At 47.7% G+C, this 20,168-nt stretch overlaps 2 protein-coding genes across 3 annotated transcripts; one reads left to right on the top strand and one right to left on the bottom strand.

The window, feature by feature from the left end:
* The first annotated feature begins 503 nt into the window (after positions 1-503).
* Positions 504-3,469, top strand: SPINT3 (serine peptidase inhibitor, Kunitz type 3). Of its 2 annotated transcripts, XM_025470217.3 has the most exons (3): positions 507-956; positions 2,627-2,842; positions 3,334-3,469. In XM_025470217.3, exons 1-3 carry the CDS (start codon positions 881-883, stop codon positions 3,342-3,344), a joined length of 303 nt encoding a protein of 100 aa, XP_025326002.1. In that variant the 5' UTR covers positions 507-880; the 3' UTR covers positions 3,345-3,469. The 2 variants fall into 2 exon arrangements, with proteins under 2 accessions (XP_035561336.1, XP_025326002.1); XM_035705443.2 differs by having other exon boundaries at positions 504-956; positions 2,627-3,469.
* A 6,620-nt stretch (positions 3,470-10,089) lies between these two features.
* On the bottom strand, positions 10,090-18,795 carry PIGT (phosphatidylinositol glycan anchor biosynthesis class T). Its single transcript, XM_025470216.3, has 12 exons — positions 18,569-18,795; positions 18,192-18,369; positions 15,829-15,956; positions 15,406-15,506; positions 15,153-15,239; positions 14,521-14,608; positions 14,314-14,411; positions 14,058-14,223; positions 13,540-13,740; positions 11,691-11,856; positions 11,491-11,574; positions 10,090-10,753 (listed from the first exon to the last, which is right to left on the bottom strand). Exons 1-12 carry the CDS (start codon positions 18,756-18,758, stop codon positions 10,501-10,503), a joined length of 1,740 nt encoding a protein of 579 aa, XP_025326001.1. The 5' UTR covers positions 18,759-18,795; the 3' UTR covers positions 10,090-10,500.
* Positions 18,796-20,168: the final 1,373 nt, after the last annotated feature.

Raw genomic sequence — 20,168 nt, 5'->3', positions numbered from 1 at the left:
AACTCTTGATTTCAGCTCAGGTCATGATCTCAGGGTTGTGAGATGAAGCCTCAAGTCAGGTTCCTTGCTCAGCAGGGAGTATGCTTGAGATTCTCTGTCTCTCTCTCTCTCTCTCTCTCTCTCCTTCTGCCACTCTCCCCCCATTCTCACTCCATCTCTAAAGTAAATAAATAAATTTTTTTTTAAATTAGTCTTACCTTTCTTTTTACTTTTTTAAATGCAGGCACTAGAAAATTATACTGTAATATATTTCATTATATTTCTGTTGCACAGGACTATAGTAGAATTTGGGGAGAGCTTTGCTTCTTTGTACTATTCAGTATAGCTTGATCTTTTAAAAATAAGTATGATAATTTATATAAAACAATAAACTCATTGTTCCTAAATGAAATAAATAAAGCAATGAACAAAGAGCTATGTTTTCTCTCATGGGATGTTGAGACAACTAGCTGGGAGGATCTGGCTGGGAACCAGTAATAATAGAGTGGAAAACAGCTAAGCTGATTTGTTAGTGACCATGTTGTCCAGCCCACTTGTTTTACAGGTAGGGAAACTAAGGCCCCACCGTCACTTACCAGTCCAAGGTCACAGCAACTCAAGTCTGCAGTAGATGAGTCTGGGACTAGCAATCCAGATGCTGCAGAAACAGACTTAGGGCACTTGCCCAACAGCCTCCAAGAAGCCCTCCAAGGCAAGTGGCACTGCCTCCAGGTGGACATCCAATTCCTTTGTGACCACACTCCTTGCCCAAGGGGCTTCCTCTTCCAAGTAATGAAAAGCCAGATGCTTCCCTCAACTCAGAGGAATAGGGCTCTTCAGCTTCAGCTGCAGGTAACTTTAGTCCCCCAGCTCCAGCCTAGAACATTCAGCTATTGGCACCATGAAGTTCAGCCTGTTCCTCGCCCTCTGCTTCCTCCTCGGCCTGGTGGGCATCACCAGCCTAGAAAAGGCCTCAGGTGAGCTGAGAGGTTAAAAAAGAGGATCCCTGAGACCCACAGCCTGTGTTTGGGGGAAGGGGAGGCATTGGGTGGGGGGCTGGCTCCAGGGCCATCTGGTCACTTCCATCTCAGGAGGAAACCAGGGCCTAGGTACAGGAAGAGGACTCATCTATCTGGGGCCAGACCTCACAGCTGTCCATTTGATTGAATTCAAGCCTCACCAAATTTAATTTTTATTACAAAGCAATATATGTTTTGGTCTTAAAAGGGCAAACAATATGTGAATATACGAAGTTAAAAAGTGGTCCCCTATTTTACAGAGCCCTAATAATCCTTTCCAGAATCCTACTTACTGGATTTTTATGAGAGAAAATGAATTTTCATACTGCTTTAAAAAGGAGATCAGACTCTGAAACTTGGACTGTACTCTGGAGTCATCTGGGGGCTACCTGGGTGCCACGCTCCCAGATTCTGATTTAATTAGCCTTGAGTAAAGCCTGGGTGTTGGATTTCTTTCAAGTTCCCCAAGAAGATTCTAATGTTCCACTAAGATTGAGAATTGCTGCCCTAATGCAAGATCCTGAATTTCATTCCTAGAATGGTTTCTTTCCAATTCTAGTTTAGGTTTTTCTTAGGATATGCAACATATTACATCAATTGAGGACTCACAAAGTGGTACTATGGAGCAGAGTTGACCCATGAACTCATTGTCTGAGGGATGCTATCCTTGTTGGGGAATGTACATATCAAAGCAGGGTATACTGCATCCTATGAAAAGATACACTGGGATCCATGGTCAATTAGTGGGTAAGGGTGTGTGTGTTTGTGTGTGTGTGTGTGTTCACACACATGTTGGATAAATCACTTGATGTGATAACCAAAGCCAGATATGAAAGGAGTTAAAATAACAGGTGATTCAGTAAAATATGTCCATTTCTTTATTTTTTCATTACTTATGGATACTGAAGATTAGTGCAAATGCCTTTTTCCTAGTTACAAAATAATACTTGTCCATTGCCATTTAAATTACACCAATTAGAATACAAAAATAATTAGAATAATTAGAATACAAAAATCACTTGAAATTCCACCACCCTGGAAAATTACTATGTGTAATAGTGGTGAACAACTTTCTAGTCATCACTGCATGGGTTTATAGGTATATTTTACATCAACAGGACCATTCTAAGATATTGTCTTTTGAAATTTGATTTTGTTCCACAAAATTATGGACCTCTCTCCATATTGAGGCATATAGATCAGCATTATGCTTATCAATGACTGCATGTAACCTGTCAAATCCTTGTTGGTGAACATTGATATTTTTTCCAAATTATGTTTCTTTGTAATTATAAACAAGGCTACCCCAAATATCTTGAGTCAAGTTATGAGAAGTTGTAGCATGCAGAGCCTGGGATTTGAAATTGAAACCAGGTAAAACTCCAGGCCTCAATTGATAGGTTTTATGATTTTTGGAAGATGACCAAACCTCTCTGAACCTGTCTGTTCATTTGTGGAGGAAGGACAGTAATATCTGCCCCATTAGGTCATTGAAATCATGCAAAATGTGGCAAGCACCTAGCAGGGTGTTGGTGTAGAAGACATTCTTCTAAAAAAAAAACAAAAAACACATCAATTCTTTAAAAGGACACCTAAGTGACAATTCCTGTCCTTCCTAACCCCTGCAGCCCATCTCAGGCAAGAGGCTTTCCAGGAGCTGTCCCAAACTCTGCCTGTCCTGTGCCAGCTGCCCCCAGGGAAGGGCCCCTGCAGAGGCCGCTTCTACCGGTACTTCTACAACTCTACATCCAGTGAGTGTGAGCACTTCATCTATGGTGGCTGTCAGGGCAATGCCAACAATTTTGAGACCACAGAGATCTGTTTGAAGATCTGCAAGCCCCCTGGTGAGTCCTCTTTTAGAAACAGAAGAAGTGATGTTCATGATTGGGTGGTGGTGGTCATGGGAAGGGAGACAGCGTGGTAGAGGATGGTGGCGGTGACGCCGCGATGATGTTACTATGGGAGGTGAGGTGATGGTGATGGAAACAATCAGGATGTGTCACGAAGAGGCGCTGGTGCTGGTAATGGGGTGCTGGGGCGGAGGTAGCAAGGCTGTGGTTGATGAGGTTTGGATGGTGAAGATGAAAGCAGTATTGGTGAGTTGTGAGAGCTTCTCATGCAAGTAGTGGTTCTGGCCAACGGGAAGATAGCAATGTGACCTTCACAGGGGATGAAGGTGTTGGTGGCAGTGATCAGGGTGGGAGGTGAGAAAGCTGAGGAGGCCCCCGGGATGCTGGCTGTTGAAGGGGGTGGGTAAGGAGTCCAGCTGACGGCTCCAGCCCTAGGCCACCAATGTGCCAACCAAGAAGGAAACTGACTGTCATCTCCATTACAGAGACAAGGTAAAGAGCAGCTGAAGACCATGCTTGCACTCTCCTAGCCTGGATTGGAAGCTGGCTGGGCCTCCCTTCCTGCACTTAGGCCCCCATCCTGTCACCCTCCAGGTCTAGGTCAATAAAACATTCAAAGTCGCTGTGGCCTGTAGCCTTCTTACAAGGGCCCTGGGCCTGTCCTCATGAATTGCTCACAGCCACTTCAGCTCACAAGGGTGATCAAACCTGCCTCACTTCATCCCTACCCCTCAGGCCCTCATTGTCCTGTGCCTTCAGGAGGATGAGGATGGGGGTCCCTGGGTGGCTCTTAAGTGTCTGTTGGTTTAGGCTTAGGTCATGATCTCAGGGTCCTGGGATCAAGCCCCTCATTGGGCTCTGGGCTCAGCGTGGAGTCTGCTGAGATTAACTCCCTCCCTCTCTCCCTCTGCTCCTCCCCTGCTCATGGGCATTCTCTCTCTCTCTCACTAAAACAAATAAATAAAATCTTAAAAAAAAAAAAAAAAGAAGAAGAAGAATGAGGACAAAGGACACAAGTTTCCTATAACCAGGAGGGGTTCCTCATGGAAGCCAGACTGAATGCAAATTCGGGGACCTTGCACATCTGTCCCCAGATACTGGCCACCTGCTCTTTGCTGCCTGGGGCTCTACTAGCTCTACTTCTGCTCTTCCTGTCCAGCAGAAGCCAAGACCTAGAGTGTGGAAAGAGCTAGAAATTCAGGGAATCTTGGTCAGCCAGGTGGGAATCTCCCTCCATGCCCAGAGGTCTTGGAAAAATAAAGATTTTATATATTCTTTGAAATATATACAGCTATGTGGTAAATACATAACAGCATAAAATGCACCATTTTACCCATTTCTAAGTGTAGTATAGTGACCATAAGTATACTCACATTGTGGTGTAAGCATCATGACCATTCATCTCCAGAACACTTTCATCTTACTAAACTGAAACTCTGTGTCCATTAGAACCAACTCCCCATTCCCCTTTCCCTGGTCACGGCAGTTCTATCTTCTGCATCTAAGCATTAACTGCTTTAGGTACCTTATATGAGAGGAATTCTACAGTATTTGTCCTTTTGTGTCTGGCTTATTTCATTTAGCATATTTCCAAGGTTCATCCCTGTTGCAGTCTGTCAGGATTTCTTTCTTTTCAAGACTAAATAAAATTCCATTGTTGTTACATAATTTTTGGAATGCTGGATGGCATCTGGAAGTACCACCGCCACTTCCCCCATGATCCTCTCCTGCTATCCTATGCACAGTCCAGGTACTTGCCCTTCCTTGAGAAACTGCTACCCAGGACCAATCAGCAATACTAGAATCCAGAACCTGGGACTCCCAGACTAGACCTTTGTCCTTGGTGGTGTCATTTGTGTTCTGGGTATGCCCTATCCAAATTGTATATATATACGTAAATATATATATTAATTATATAATATATATTCAAAATTTATGTATTAAATATATAACATATATTTATATATTTTATATATAAATTTTATATATCTATTTTATATTTATATATAAATATATTATTTTTATATATCTATTTTATATTTTTATATAAATATATTATATATAAACATATATATAAATATATATTAATTATAGTAATATAATATATATTCAAATGAAAGGGCATGTTTTCCCCTTAATTTCTCCATTCTCTTTCATGTACCTAACTATCTGAGAGATTGAACTCTGGAAGATTAATTGAGGATAGCCTTTAATTAGTATTTGAAATAGTGTCTATGCTCTGAAACTTATACACTTAAAAATATGATCATTAAAAATAATTTAAAGTAAAAATATAAATACAACTAAAGAATTTAATCAGTTGTTCAGATCAAGTCATGAGATGGAACAGTAACTGAGTAAGTTATAATTAACCATCCTTTTCTCTCCCAAAAAAATGAATGAACCCTTCCCTGGGTTTCCTGGATCACAGCACTTATTCCAAAGTGTTTTGAGTGTGTTTATTTATCTTTGCCTCTAGGCTGTGAGCAGGACAGGGACCGTGTGGAATCTATCTTTTGTAAAGGACTTAACATATACAAAGCAATTACCAGCAAGCACTAAATGGATCAATAACTTGCAACTTAATCCTTGAATGTATGGGTGAGTGGAATCTACCCCAATAAACCCAATCCAATAGTCAGTCCTGGGGCTCTACTTGCAGAATTTATCCCAAAGTCAATCAACTTCACCACCTCTGCTGCGATGACCCCGGTCTGTTCTTCCTGATACTCTATCACCCCCTAGCTGGCCTCCCAGTGTCCATTAACTCCTACAGTCTGTTCTCTACACAGCAGCCAAAGTGATCTTTTAAACATCAAATCCTTTGCTAAAATGTGCTAGTTTTTTCTACTGGATGGTAGGTTTACAGGTCCTTACTGCACTGAAATATATGCATATGTATGTAAGTAATACACAAAAAGGGCTACACATGGACCAATCATGAGACTATTATGAAGCAAGAATTTAACCTAATTCTGTGCATCAGAAGTCCAAAAAAGTACATAAGCAAATAAATCAATGCAAATCCAATCCCGACTCCTCAGCTTCCCATCACATGTAGAATAAAGCTGGGAGTCGCTGCCTACAGGACCCTCTTCCTCCTGGCCCCTATGAATCTGTCCAAACTCCCTCCTGCAACCTCCCATCCCCAGCTCTAGCTATTAGGACTTTCTTGTTTTGCAAACACACTAAGCAAGCTCCTGCTACAGGATGTTTACACTTGTTCTTTCATCAGATTTCATGTGATTTTTTCCTTTGTTTGGGTCCCTGATGATTCATCACCTTCTTAGAGGTCTAGACCATCCCTTTCATGTTCCTGCTGGTTTCATTTTCTTCAAGGACATAGCACTGTCTGGGATTACACTATATATTTATTAATATAGCCAAGTTTTTTTTGTCTGTCTCCTTGGCTGAACCGTAAGCACCACAAAGCAGGGATTTCTTTTCTTGTTCACCAGTGCCTAGAACAGTACTGGGCACTGGACAGATACCTGACACATACTTGCTGAATGAGTAGACAGGTGGATAATAGAAGTGCCTGAAGGACAGTCAGAGGTTGGGTAAGTAAATGAATGAATGAGCATACAGGAAGTGGGAGTGGTCAGAACAGGCTTCATGGAAGGAGCTCTGGGTCAGGGACAGAGTCAGGGGGGCATAAAAGGGAAGAGCAGGAGCTGAGGCAGGGAAGCTGGAAAATACAAGGCAGGCCATAAAGCTTCCCAGGGCAGCTGTTGCCAAGCCTGCCAGACCTCCAAGCCAGCTCTGTCTCCCAGCCTTCAGAGAGGATGGACCCTGCCGTGTCCCAAAAATATCCTAATAGGCGTGCAGTGACTAATGGTGAAGGACAGTAATAGTTGGTCACAAGGAACTGTCCCTGGTGTTGAAGGAAGATCCAAAAGGAGACTAGTTCTTCTGGGGCAACTCTGCTTCTGCAAATCGCCTTCATCTACTCACTCTCTCACTGAGCTGTTCCCAGAGGAGGCCTCAGAGGGCAGAAGTTCCCCTCTTCCCACAATGCCATCCCTAGTGCAGCTCCACCAGACAGCCCCAGCCCTGTGAGGGGAAAACATGCCTCACAATGCCCTGGGGGCCTGACTGACCTGGCCTTCAGCACCACTGGTCCTCCCCCCAACACACCACTGCCTCACAGCAACCCTCCTGGAAAAGGCCATGGCCAGGCTTAGAGTTGAAAAACCCCAAATGAGCAGAACTAGAAATGCCCAGGCCCTGAATGCAGAGACAAGGGAAGACTGTCCTGGTGCTGGCTCGGCAAGAATTTCAAGGTTCATAACCCAGATGTTTGGGTGACCTGGCTTGCTTAGCAGTAAAATTACTGCATGATATTTGTACATTCATTCATTCATTCATTCAGCAATTACTGGAATGCAAACCATGCCAGGCTCTGTTTCAGACACTCCAGCTACAAAAGACAAAAATCCTTGTCCTTATGGAGCTTAATAATTAATAAACAAGATAAGTAAGGCACGTTGCACATTGATGGTGATGAAAGCCACAGAGGAAAACACGACAGCAAAGTAGGGAGCTCATAGCTGGGGCAGTAATTTAAATAGGTATGGCCAGGAAGACCTCATCTATAGATAGCACAATGGTGGGGGTGGTGAAAAAGGAGCTGGCTTTTGGATTTACTTTGGAGGTAGAGCAGAGTTGTTTATAGGGCACGCATGATACATGAGGGAAGCATCGAGGATGGCTCCAAGTCTTTTGGCCTGGGCATCCAGGAAGATGAGCCGACCACAGATGCACATGTTGGGGGTAGTGGAGGAGTGTATCGGAAGCTTGGTTTTGGAGATATTAAATCTGAGATGCCTTTAGACACCCAAGTGCAGATTGCAGGTAGGCAGTTGGGTAAATGAATCTGGAATTCAGGGAGGAGCACAAGAGACATGCTGGTGTCTGTGCACAGGTTACATATGACACAGTAGCAGAGGCTGTTCCTGGTGCTCACCTGGCTGGGGGTATAAAGCACAGCTAGGCCACAACCCCATGCTCTTCTGACATGGCAGGGATCCCATTCCATGCAGCTGCCAGGACCACTAGCTTCGGATATCCGCCTACCCGCATTCTCATCTCATTTACACCCTGCTTATTTATTGCTTGAAGAAAAACTCAAAGTGAAAGCAGCCTGGCCAAGTTGCTTTTGCCTTGGTCTAGATTAGCCCATCACCTCCTTCCTACACACACATCACTTGTACATTCTGGGAGCTCTTGGAAAACCCTCAGAGGCGACCCACACAAGCCCATCCATGTTGGCTTTACAGACATCACCAGTACTATCGTGCTTAAGGCTGCACTCATACTTGTGGGGCTTCTAGGTTCCCCTCGCCCTTCCCATCCCTACCGATGAGCCCCAGATCCCAGGCCAGAATAGCCTATACCCATTCATACTGACTGAGCACTTTCATGTCCTGAACTGGATCAGGTCCAGATGGAAGATGGCCCCTGTGCCTCCAGGGAGCTTAGTTTGTTGAAAGTTAAAGAACAAGTACAGCTAGGGTGAAAGGAACCTGTAAAGGTAAATCCAGGGAGCTCTACAAACAGAGGGAAGGGTCACCTACAGCAGCCTGGTATATCAGGGAAGACTTCCTGGAGGAAGCAACTGTGTGTGTGCGTGTGTGTGTGTGTGTGTGTGTGTGTTTTAAAGATTTTAATTATTTATTTCACAGAGGAGAGAGCACAAGCATGGAGAGTGGCAGATAGAGGGAGAGGGAGAAGCAGTCTCCCCACTGACCAGGGAGCCTGATATAGGGCTCGATCCCAGGACCCTGGGATCACAACCAGAGCTGAAGGCAGACACCTAAGTGGCTGAGCCACCCAGGCGTCCCACAACTGTTTTTAAAAGTGAGCCAGGCAGGGGCACTGGGTGGCTGTCGGTTGGGTGGCCAACTCTTGGTTTTGGCTTGAGTAGTGATCTCAGGGTTGTGAGATCAAGGCCCATATTGGGCTCTGCACTCAGCCCAGAGTCTGTTTGGGTTTCTCTCTCCCTCTTCCCTGCTCTCACTTTCTCTCTCTCTCAAATAAATAAATAAATCTTTAAATAAATAAATAAATAAGTAAGTAAGTAAGTAAGTAAGTAAGTAAGTGAACCAGGGAGTAGAGGAGAGCGTGTGGCTGGGGGAAGAGGGCATTCTAAGCCAAACCATTAGGATGGGAGAGCTAGGGAAGGGACAAACAGACTGCAAATACATATACAGTTAATCCCAGTGTGCCAGGGCAGAGACATAAGATGGTGAGGGTGGGGCATCTGCCTAAGGACCTGGAACAGGAATCCAGGATTATATTACCAGAAGGGAAGGTGGGCAGGGGCAGGCCTTGATCCACTGGACCTGGCCTCAAAGCCTGTGGGAGGTCTAAGGACCACACAGAACACAAACTCATGAAGAACCTGATAGAAATCTCAAGGCGGGCTAAACTCAGATGGATTGAATTCATAGGGTCTGGACCCCAGGAATTCGTATTATTTTCACAAGCATCTCAGGTGGTTCCAATGTACCACACAGTTAGAAAATCAACACACAGAGCTCTTCTGCCTCTCCAGCTCTACCCCCGGGTTCTCGGGGCCTGAAAGGCAGAGAATGGTTCATGGTCATGGATACACTTATATAAACCCTCCTAGGGCATCCCTGGGTGGCTCAGCGGTTTGGCACCTGCCTTCAGCCCAGGGTGTGATTCTGGAGTCCCAGGATCGAGTCCCACGTCAAGCTCCTTGACGTGGAGCCTCCTTCTGGAGCCTGCTTCTCCCTCTGCCTGTGTCCCTGCCTCTCTCTGTCTCTCTCTCTCTCTCTCATGTATAAATGAATAAAATCTTAAAAAAAAAAAAAAAAAACCCTCCCAGACAAACCCAGGGAATTCTGGGAATCACAGATGAGGAAAGCAAGAGAGAAGGAAGTTTTAGCAGGAGGCAGAGGAGCTTTGTTTGTGGGTATTTTGGGGGGCAGTGTAGGAAGTCTTTTTTTTTAATTTTTTTTTTTTAATTTTTATTTATGATAGTCACACAGAGAGAGAGAGAGAGGCAGAGACACAGGCAGAGGGAGAAGCAGGCTCCATGCACCAGGAGCCCGACATGGGATTCGATCCCAGGTCTCCAGGATCGCGCCCTGGGCCAAAGGCAGGCACCAAACCGCTGCGCCACCCAGGGATCCCAGTGTAGGAAGTCTTATGTAGGTACCCAGGAAACAATCCTTAGCCCCCTCTTCCTGGGCCTCAAGGACAGGAGGCAAAGAACCAAGGAAGCCACCTTTTATTCCACTGCCAGTAAGTTCCAACTACTGCACAAGTGATACAAGTTCTTCAGCATGGCTGGGTCAGTGCTGTCCTAGAACTTTCTGCAATGATGAAAAAGTTTGCCCGCAATGTCCAGTACAGTAGCCACTAACCACTTTTTGGTTACTGAGCACTTGAAATGTGGCTAGGACAGCAGAGGAAATGAATTTTTAATTTAACTTAATTTAAATTCAAATGTCGCATTTGGCTTGTGGCTACTGAATTGGACAGCGCACTCTAGGCCCTGGACTCGTCCTGGAGCAGTTTGGTTCAAAAGCCAATTCTGGAGAAAGTGGCAGAAAGAGCCCTTGGGATCACCACAAGCCCTCTCCCAGAGAGAAACAGCAGCCCTGCTGTCAAGGGGGCAAACCTCACAGCGGGGGGACACCACGGGCACGCCGGATAAGGTTGGCCAGCCATTTGGCCAGGCCGCCCGTGCTGGGCTCCTCGATGTGGAAGGTTCGTGTAAGGAGATTGTAGAAGGAACCATAGCACACAGCCACCACTGTGCACGTGAGGCAGATGACGTTGTAGGGCATGCTGAAGTCCGGTGTGGGCAGGTTCACCAGCAGTGGCTCAGTGTAGAGGCGCACGAAGTAGCTAGAGCTATCGGAGACCGGGTACCTGGGGTCAGGAAGGACAGGTGAATGAGGCAGGACCGGATGCTCCTCCCCATCTCACCTTGTCCCCACTCCTGGCAGAGCTGGATACACAGAGCTAAAGGTCTGCAAAGCCTTCTCAGCCTCAAAAGACATCTTTTTGACAGAAGACATCTCAGGTTGACACAAAAACACAGAAGATGACAAATAAACTTGATCAAAGGAGAACTGCCTTGTGCTGAGGGTGGGGAACAGGGCCCTGCCTTTGCTAGGCTGCTTCTTCCTTAGCCTCTGGTCTCAGCCTCAAGGCTGTCTCCTCAGAGAAGCCTTCCTGGATAACCCACTCGATTACTCCCCAGCACCCAATCCCATTACTCTAGGACCAGAATCTCCCCTCCAGCCTCTTAACATGAGCAGGGCAGGGGTGAGACTGCTTTGTGTCCTGTTATACATCTGGTGCTCTCTGAGGGAACTGGCATTTGATTCGATTTGATGTGACTCAATTAAATATTCATTAAGAGAAATAATGAGTAAAGGCAGGTTCTAAGTATAGTTCTCACCTATTTCTTCTTCTAGAAGCACTTCACAATCATTTCATAGGGTCAGAATAAATATTCCAGACCACTAGGATTTCTACCGGGATTGAGTTAACTCTGTACATTGTTTTAGAAGAGGCGACATCCATCCCTAACCTGGCTTGCAGGAATCTGGTCACCTGTGTAGATGCCCATCCCGAAGCAGACCGGCTAAGGCCACACTTACAGGGACTTGAAGAGGGGACTCTCCTCCCAGTCCACGGGCTTGGCTGCCACCATGCTGGGCACGAGGGCACTGAGGACAGACGGGCTGTGGAGAAGCAGACATGCATTCCGAGTGTGTGGCTCCTCCCTACCCTCACCTCCAGGGCCAGCAGCCCAGTGGGTGGGTCAGGAGGCTGGGGGCAGTGTGTGAGGGGAGCTCACCTCACATAGAAGCCATGGTTGGGGTCCGGGGTGTACTCAGTCCACTTGAGCAGCGCCCGCTCAAACTGAATGGAGACCTTAGTGGCTGAGTTGGCCGGCAGCTGAATCAGCATCTCCAGGAGGTGTGGCTGCAACCGGTCCTGTGCGGGCTGGTAGTGGACGTAACCTGGGGAAAGGTAAGTGTCACCCACACCGCCTTGCTGGGGTCCAACGATCTGTACTCTTGTCCCTGCCTCTTGAGACTTTCAACTCTGGATCACAGAAGCCAGACAGGCTCAGGGAGGGGAGCAGGGTCTTGGAAAAGGGAGATGATGTGTCCAGGATGACTGTCCCAGGGCATGTCCAACCTAATTAATCCTCACATCACTCAAACTGGGGCGCCTGACAGCAGGCACCTCATGTGATGCAACAAGGTCACAGAATCACCTGGAAGTTTCCTGGCCAAAATGTGGAACCTGAATCTAAACGAGTTTCTATATCTAAACGCCAACACACAAGAAGTGCAGAGGAGGGAGGGGTCGTGTTAAACACAGGCCCAAGGACAGATTCAGAATACAGAACCTTTCACACAACAGATAAAAAAAAAAAAAAAAAAAAAGAGTGAGAACTGTTATAGATTAAGCCACACTTAAGAGCAAACACCTCAATACAAGATGTTAATAGTAAGGAAACTGAGTGGCAGGAGAGGGAACTCTGAGAGTACATGGGAACTCTGCTTTCTGCTCAGTTTTTCTCTAAACCTAAAATTGCTCTAAGAAAATGAAGAGAGAGAAACTTGAGAGCTTATCAAGCAAACGCTATGTGAGGACCCTGTTTAGATTCTAACTCAAATAAACCAACTACTAAAGTGTTATTTTTAACACCACTAGAGACAACGGGCATGAGAAGGACAGGTGGTATTAGAAACATAGACTGAAGCATTTAAAGGCAGATCTGGTATCTAGGATCAGTTTTAAGATACTCTAGCAGAAAAATAACAAAACCGAAAAACGAAACAAGGGCAGACATGAAACACGAGCCAGGAGCCAGAGCTGCTGGCACTGCAGGCTGGGGGCGTGGGAGTGTGTCATGCTCTTCCCCATGGGTGTGTGCTTGACACTTTCCAGGGCAAAAGGTTAAAAAACAAAACAGAAAAGCCTACAAAATACAGGGGTAACATGTTTGAAGAGATTCTGGAGGGGATACAAATAGTAGTAAAACAGCCCCAGGTCTGAAAATGCAGGCGATGACAGGGGTGGTCACAGACAGTAAGTCTGGGTGTTTGGGACGTGCAAGAACCTCCTCCTGAGAACTCTTCTGTGTTAAGTCTCCCTCCACTCCAAACAACAAGAGCTTTGGTGCTAGGTCTGCCACCCAACAGAAAGCACGCAGTAAATATTAGCTCCTCTTCAGAAAAGAAATAGAAAAAAAAATAAAGTTTTAAAACAATGTCTCTTTACCCTGCCCAAGGAGGCAAAAAACATCTACTCCAGTTTTCTCTATTTTCTTTCTGATACCGTTTTCTTGCTGCTAACCCATTCTCCACTACAGGCCTACAAATCCACACAAAAGGACATGCCCAGGGCCCCGGGGAAAATGGAACAAGGAAGTAAAAAAGATCAGGAAACTGCTGCCCTTGTGAAGTCTTATTAAGAATCACCAGTTCTATATGGTTTCATTACTTTTGCCTAAAAAATTACTTCCAGATCTGGCATGGTGAGGCTACCCTTTCCACATTTCAAAGTCTCTGTGCCTGGATGGTGTTTCTGAGGTACTTGAGGAATCACTCTGAGAAGTAAAGGTCTGGGGGACGTCAAGGGAGAGCAGGATGGGATCGGGGAGGTGCCAGGGACCTGGGGTCAGCTCTCACTTGGCTTGTTCTCCTTGCCCTTGGAGGTGATGGTGAGGGTGTGCACATAGAGCCGCAGGTACCAGGGCACTGTGTCCAGCACCAGCACAGGGAAGGCGCGGTATGGGTGAGTATTGTATAGCAGCGTGTTCAGCTCCCCATTCTGTAGCCCGTAGCCACTCACATATCGCTGGGCATGCAGGAAGGGTACTGGAGGGGCCTCTGCAAAGACAAGTTCATGGTTAAGAGCTAATAAAGGAAAGGGTCAGTGCTCACCCCCCACATCCCCGGCCATTTCAGGGTCCCACAGCGAGGGAGGAGACAGGGAAGAGCTTTGCCATCAGAACTCAGAAGCTTGCATCCCGGAATCATCCCTGTCTTTCCAGCCCAGGGCATGATGGAATTACTATCACTTACTAAGTACTTACATGCACCGAGCTCTGTGCACCTCCCAACCCAAACCAGTGACTGTCTGCACTTTTCCTCGGTAACACTGAAAGCTCTTTAGCCCAGTGCCCTGGCAGCCCATCCGCACCTACCATTCTCTGGAGGGCTCTTCCACTTGAACTGGAGGTTGAGGTTACGGGAGTTGTTGATCACAGCTGTGTCAAGCAAGTCATAAACAGCGTAGGTCTTCTGGGTACCAAGGGTGACGTCCTGGTATGTGGTGGTTGGGGTTGGGTGAACCTCCAATGTCTCATTGTCCTGGTGGCACAAGGGCAGGGCTCAGAAGTGAGCAGAGGCGCAGGCTGGTTTTGGGTGGAGGGAGGGCGATTGTGACTGAGACCTTGGTACCTGGTTATAGCTGGTGACGTCCACATAGACTCGGCTCTCCGAAGCCAGGGGACAGGGCTCTGTAAGGGTTCGAGAGAACATCCGGAAGAGGGACCAGTCTGAGGAACAGAGAGGAGGGTTGAGTGGGGGTGAGGACTAGGCCTGGTCTGCATAGACAGGGCGGGACCAGTGACGGTAAGTAGCCAGTGGGTTGCCAAGGCAGCCTACCTTTCTTCCCCTGTCCTGTGACAAAGGCGTCATATACGACAGACAGGGTCTGCCTCAGCTCCCAGGAGATGCTGGTACAGCGTGCATTCTACCACGAGGGCCAGACAGCAGCAGTCAGCACACATCACTCCCTACCCCGAGCCCCCAGAGCCTCAGGGACTCCTGCCCGGACCCCATCCCTTGTCTATCATGTATCTTCCCACCCATCAATTTACTACCATTCACTACTGAGCACTTGACCCTATGCCAGTGGCATTACACGTACCAGTCAGATAAACCACCACCAACACCCATAGGAACTGATAACTACTATTACTCTCATGTGACAGACGAGGAAATCAAGCTCAGGGAAATGAAATGATTTGCTCAAGGTCAAGCTGGCTGAGTGACTTACCTGGTAGTTGCATGCACAGCTATTGTTCTTAACCGCTATGCTCCATGACAAAGATTTACTGAACGCTTGCCAGGCAACCACTCAGTTTCCTTGGTGTGTGGCCAATGCCCCAAATGATCATCAGCACAGCTAAGACTTGCTGCTAGCTCAGCCCGCAAGACACACTAGGCTACGTGCTTTATCTGCATGTTCCCTTGGAGCCCCCGGATAGCGCCCACCCCTGTTCCCCATGACTTACTCTGCAAACAGGACGAATATGCACTGCCTGGGAGTGGTAGCTTGTGTGGAATAAGCGATCAGCCTTCAGCAGCACAGACAGGCCTGCCTGGAGGAAGCAGGAAGAAGTGAAAGGTTGGTGCCCTACACTGTGGGACACCTGCACAGGGGGGCAGAGGTGAACGGTAAACACACCCTGGTGGTCAGGTGGTGAAGGAGCACGCACCAACCCCACTGTCCAGAGCTCCCACACATCCAGAGCACTCTGGCCTCACCTTGGAACTACAGGGCAAGAGCTTCTTCCACGGGGTGAGGTTCTCAGTGCAGACCACCTCTCGTGGCAGCACCGCGTAGCGTAGGAAATAATGATCAGTGCCTGGGCAAGACACAAGTCTGTCTGGGGTGGGCCCTGTGGCCCAACTCTTCAGGACCCACACTCCAGAGATGGGGTAACCCCCTCCTCCTGCTGGCCATGCAACTCTCCAGTACCACCACCCTAACAGTCCCAGCTTGGGGTGGGACCCCTCCTCTCCCTGGAAGAAGGCAACGCAGAGACAGCACAGTCTCAGGAAGCCTTCCTCTGGGGCCTGCATACCCAGGGGATTTAGGATCCAGCCCAGTTGAAGGAGGAAGCTGAAGAAAAAGGAGGCAAACGTTGGGGCAAGAAGAAGAAGGAGAGGGCCACAGGGCTATCTCACCATTGGCCAGCCCCAGGGGTTTGAAGGAGGCAGTAGGAGTGACCGTGTTGGTAGAGTCGATGAAGTTCAAGGAGGCACAGAAGATCCCCGAGAGGACATTACTGAGCTCCTTCCAAGATTTATCCACACTGGATGGAGACAGAAACCCACTTACTATCATGGGGCTCCCTCCCTCCAAGCCTGCACTTGGCTACTGAACCAAAAAACTGACCAGCTAATAGAGCTGCCATGGTACCACTGCCCTGCTCAGCTGCCTCCTGAGTCTTGCCCTACCCACCCTTTCTTTCTCACTCTCTTCTGGACATCCCAGCATCCCCACAGGTCTCTACTACTCAGGTGACTCTTCCTCTCGCCTGGGAATGCCCTACTCACCCCTCTCTGCCCACCCTCAAAGAGGTTACCTCTTCCAGAAAGTCTTTCCTTCCCTCTACAACCACAGTTCCCTCCTGTGCTGCCATGGTTCTGACTACCTGAGCCTCTCACGAGGTCCCTCCAGGGACATGGCTAGGTAGTGGCAGCATCTTGTTCTAAGCATCTTTTCTCAGCTAGGCTGTGACCAACCCGGGGAGATGGAACAAGTCTGGGTCTCCTAGGTATATCCCACAACACCATGTAAAGTGCCCCACATTTTCAGAGGCTGAGATTAGCCCGCTGATCCACCATGAGGTGTGCCCAGCTAGGCAAACCCACGTACTTCCCTGCGAACACCCTGGGCATGCAAGTAAGTCCTGGTTCCACCCTCAGAGTAGGAAGTCCTACATCCATAAAGGCTTACTGAACAAGGGAAAACAACCATTCTAGGACCCTACAAAAACATCGAATTAAATTAGAAAGAGAAATGTCACAATAGATTTGCTCTCCATATCAATAAGAAAAAGCATAAAACCAAAATTCTAAACACCAGCTCCACATCACAGGCAATTATGAGCTGGGGGAGACAGTGACAACAAGGCAGACAGGGGTAAAAAAGCAAAAGAGCCAAAGTTCAGGCAAGAAAGAAAGGCAAATCTGGAAGTCAGGGCTTGTGCCTCATTTGATATCTTAGTGTTGTCCTGGGATTTTTCGATAATCTGCTATTCAGAGCTTTTCAATTGCTCTAATCATTAAGCCTGAAAGCTCTACCCAGGGACACCTGGGTGGCTTAGCAGTTGAACGTCTGCCTTCAGCTCAAGGCCTGATCCCAGGATCCGGGATGGAGTCCTGCATCCGGCTCCCTGCAGGGAGCCTGCTTCTCCCTCTGCCTGTGTCTCTGCCTCTCTTTCTGTGTCTCTCATGAATAAATAAATCTTAAAAAATAAATAAATAAATAAATAAATAAATAAATAAATAAATAAATAAATAAATAAAGCAAGCCTACACAAGCCATAATCACATTTCATTTGGTGTGCACAACACTGACCCATATAGCATTTCTTACATTTTGAAATTACTTACTGATATCCATATTTGCCAATTACCACACTAAAATCCAGATTTCTGGCATCTCTTGAAAATGGGAGTATCTGACAACAGTTAAGCCTCTATTCCCACATGGCAACAATCCACTAGGGGTGAGTGGCAGCTGTCCTCTCAAGCTCTCTAGCCCGCTACCGTCTCCACCACTCCCTATCCCATTCCCTCTTTAAAATCATGCTTATGATACTGACTTCTCATAGTGAGATTAAGAGGAAATTGTGGTACAACAGTAGTACCTAAACCTGTCCCTCTCCCAAACAAGAGCTATTCCTCTAATGGGGAGATCTGGGATCCTGTGGGCCAATTGTAGCTCACAGAGGTTTTGTTTGGCTTTCATGGTACCATCATCATCATCATCATCATCATCATCATCATTATTATTACATAAGTGAATGTCTTTTTATTTTTTAAAAGGTTGTATTTACGTATTCATGAGACGGAGAGAGAGGCAGAGACACAGGCAGAGGGAGAAGCAGGCTGGAGGGGGGGGAGCCTGATGCGGGACTCGATCCCAGGACCCCGGGATCATGCCCTGAGCCGAAGGCAGATGCTCAACCACTGATCCACCCGCGCGCCCCTGAGTGAAATGTCTTTTAAAAGATTACCCAATTTGCCACAGACTTCTACTGTCTTACACCCAAATGAGCTTCAAATTATTTATCTGTCTGTAGATACATGCACGTGCTACCTCAGGTCTGAAAGTATTAGGGGAAGCGAAAAACATCACTGTAAGGAATGCCACCGGGTGGTAATGTCATTTCTCACTTCCGATGCCCCCATGGAGTCGCTGTCTGCTGGAACTGCTGCACCCCCCCCCCCACCCCCCAAGGAGCAGTGGCAGGATGACAACGCCGGCCACTGCCACATTCCCTCCGTGACCTGCAACAGGCCCCAGGGCGGGCACTCACTCCGTGACGGTGTCTTGGAACCAGACCCAGAGCTCTGCACCTGATGGGGCCTGCAGGAAGGGTGGCCCCCAGTACCGAGTCCTCCAGAAGCCTTGAGTGAATGACAAGTGCAGCTCCCGTAGAGAATACTTGGAGATCAACTGCCCCAGGGCCTTGGGAAATAGCCTATAATGAGACACTGGGAAAAGGGGAGCAGGTGAGGGATGATCCTGGAGGACGGGTTCTCAATAACTATCCCATCTTTCCCCGCAGAGCCAGTTTGTCGGGCTCCAAGCCCGGGGCCAGAGCCCCTCTCAGGTACCAGCCTCCACCGCCCACGGCTGGCCTCCAGCCCGCCTCCCAGCAGGAGCCACCGAGGAGATGCCGCATCCTCCGACCTTCTTCTCGCTGCAGGTCCGAATCCCAGCGCGTGCGGAACTGGAATGTGGCGGCTACGTCCCCGGAAGGCAGCGGGGTGATAACGAGCTCCTCCCGCAGCGCATCTCGTGGGGGCTCTGCTCGGCCCCCGTCCACCAGCCCCAGGAGCAGCGGCGCGAGCCACACGAGCCGCAAGCAGGCCGCCGCCATGCCCGCGGCTGCCTCCGCCCGCCCGTGGTGCCCGCCCCCGCGAAAGCCGACGTCCAATAGGAAGAGCGCACGAGAAATGACTTCCGGTGCCATCCGGGAAGCCGGGGCGAGGCTCCCCGAGCGGCGGCCAGCCTGGGTCCTTCGGGGCCGGTGGGTCTGAGGGGGCGCGGGGGGCGCGTGGCAGGACCGAGGACTCTCCACTTGGGGGTATTCCTTTGCATTAGAATGCGCTTAATAGGGACGCCTGGGTGGCTCAGCCGTCGAGCGTCTGCCTTCGGCTCAGGGCGTGAGCCCGGGTCCGGGGTTGGAGTCCCGGGTTCGAGTCCCGCGTCGGGCTCCCTGCAGGGAGCCTGCTTCTCCCTCTGCCTGGGTCTCTGCCTCTCTCTACGTCTCTCATGAATGAATAAATAAAACCTTTTTTTAAAAAGTGCTTAATACCGACTGCCGCTGTGCCAATGTGGTAATTGAAACAAGACTGGAAAAAGGAAAACAGGAAAAAGACTGAAAACGTGTTTTGCGAGGTCACATGGCAGGGCTGGTGGGTTTCACTTCCACAGTTTCTGGTGTGTCCGTTTGCTCAGTCCTAAGCCTGGTGCAGAGCTTTCCTGTAAAACCCTCAAATAACTGGCCCCTTTATTAGGGGAAAAAAAAATGTCACACGTACAACAAAGTTGAATGAACACCTGTTACAATGAACACCTATTTCCCCATCACTTCCTGCATTAACATTTTACTATACTTGCTTTATCACAGACTGGTCTGTTAAGTCCCTCAATTCCTCGGATGTCTCCAGGTAAACTGCAGACATAAGTACACCTCTCCCCTAGATATTTCAGCATGTATGTCATTAAATAATGCTTAATGTTTGTTTACATTTTGGTGTAAAATTCACGGACGATGAAATGCACAACTCTGAAGTGCATATTCACGGAGTCTGACAAAAAAGCATACACCACGCACAAGTTTGTGTAACCCAAAGTTCTGTCGATTTATAGAGCATTCTTAAAACCCTAGAAAGTTGGTTAATGCCCCTTGCCAGCCAATCCCTGTCCCTCCTACCTTCCAGAGGCAACCACTATTCTGATTTTTCTCCACAAAATACATGAATCTTCTAGAAGTTCAGGTCAGTGAAACCATCATATGGTATGTTACTTTCTCGTGTAAGACTTCTTGCATAGGAAGAATGTTTCTGAGAATTATCCCTGTTCTTGTGTGTATCAGCAGTTTCTTTTTATTGCTGTGGGGTTTCATATTATATGAATATACCTTAGTTTATCCATTCTCCTGGGGATGAACACCTGAACTCTTTCAAGTCTTTAGCTGTTATGAAGTAGGTGGCCATAGGAGTTATTTTGTAGATGTATGTTTATTTCCTTTGAGTGAATATTTAGGAGTGGTCAAAGACTAGGT

Source organism: Canis lupus, chromosome 24 (genome assembly GCF_003254725.2).
Source record: "Canis lupus dingo isolate Sandy chromosome 24, ASM325472v2, whole genome shotgun sequence".
NCBI classification, from domain to species: domain Eukaryota; kingdom Metazoa; phylum Chordata; class Mammalia; order Carnivora; family Canidae; genus Canis; species Canis lupus.
Note: the sequence above shows the minus strand (reverse complement) of the source record. Positions and strands in the feature narration are given on the sequence as shown.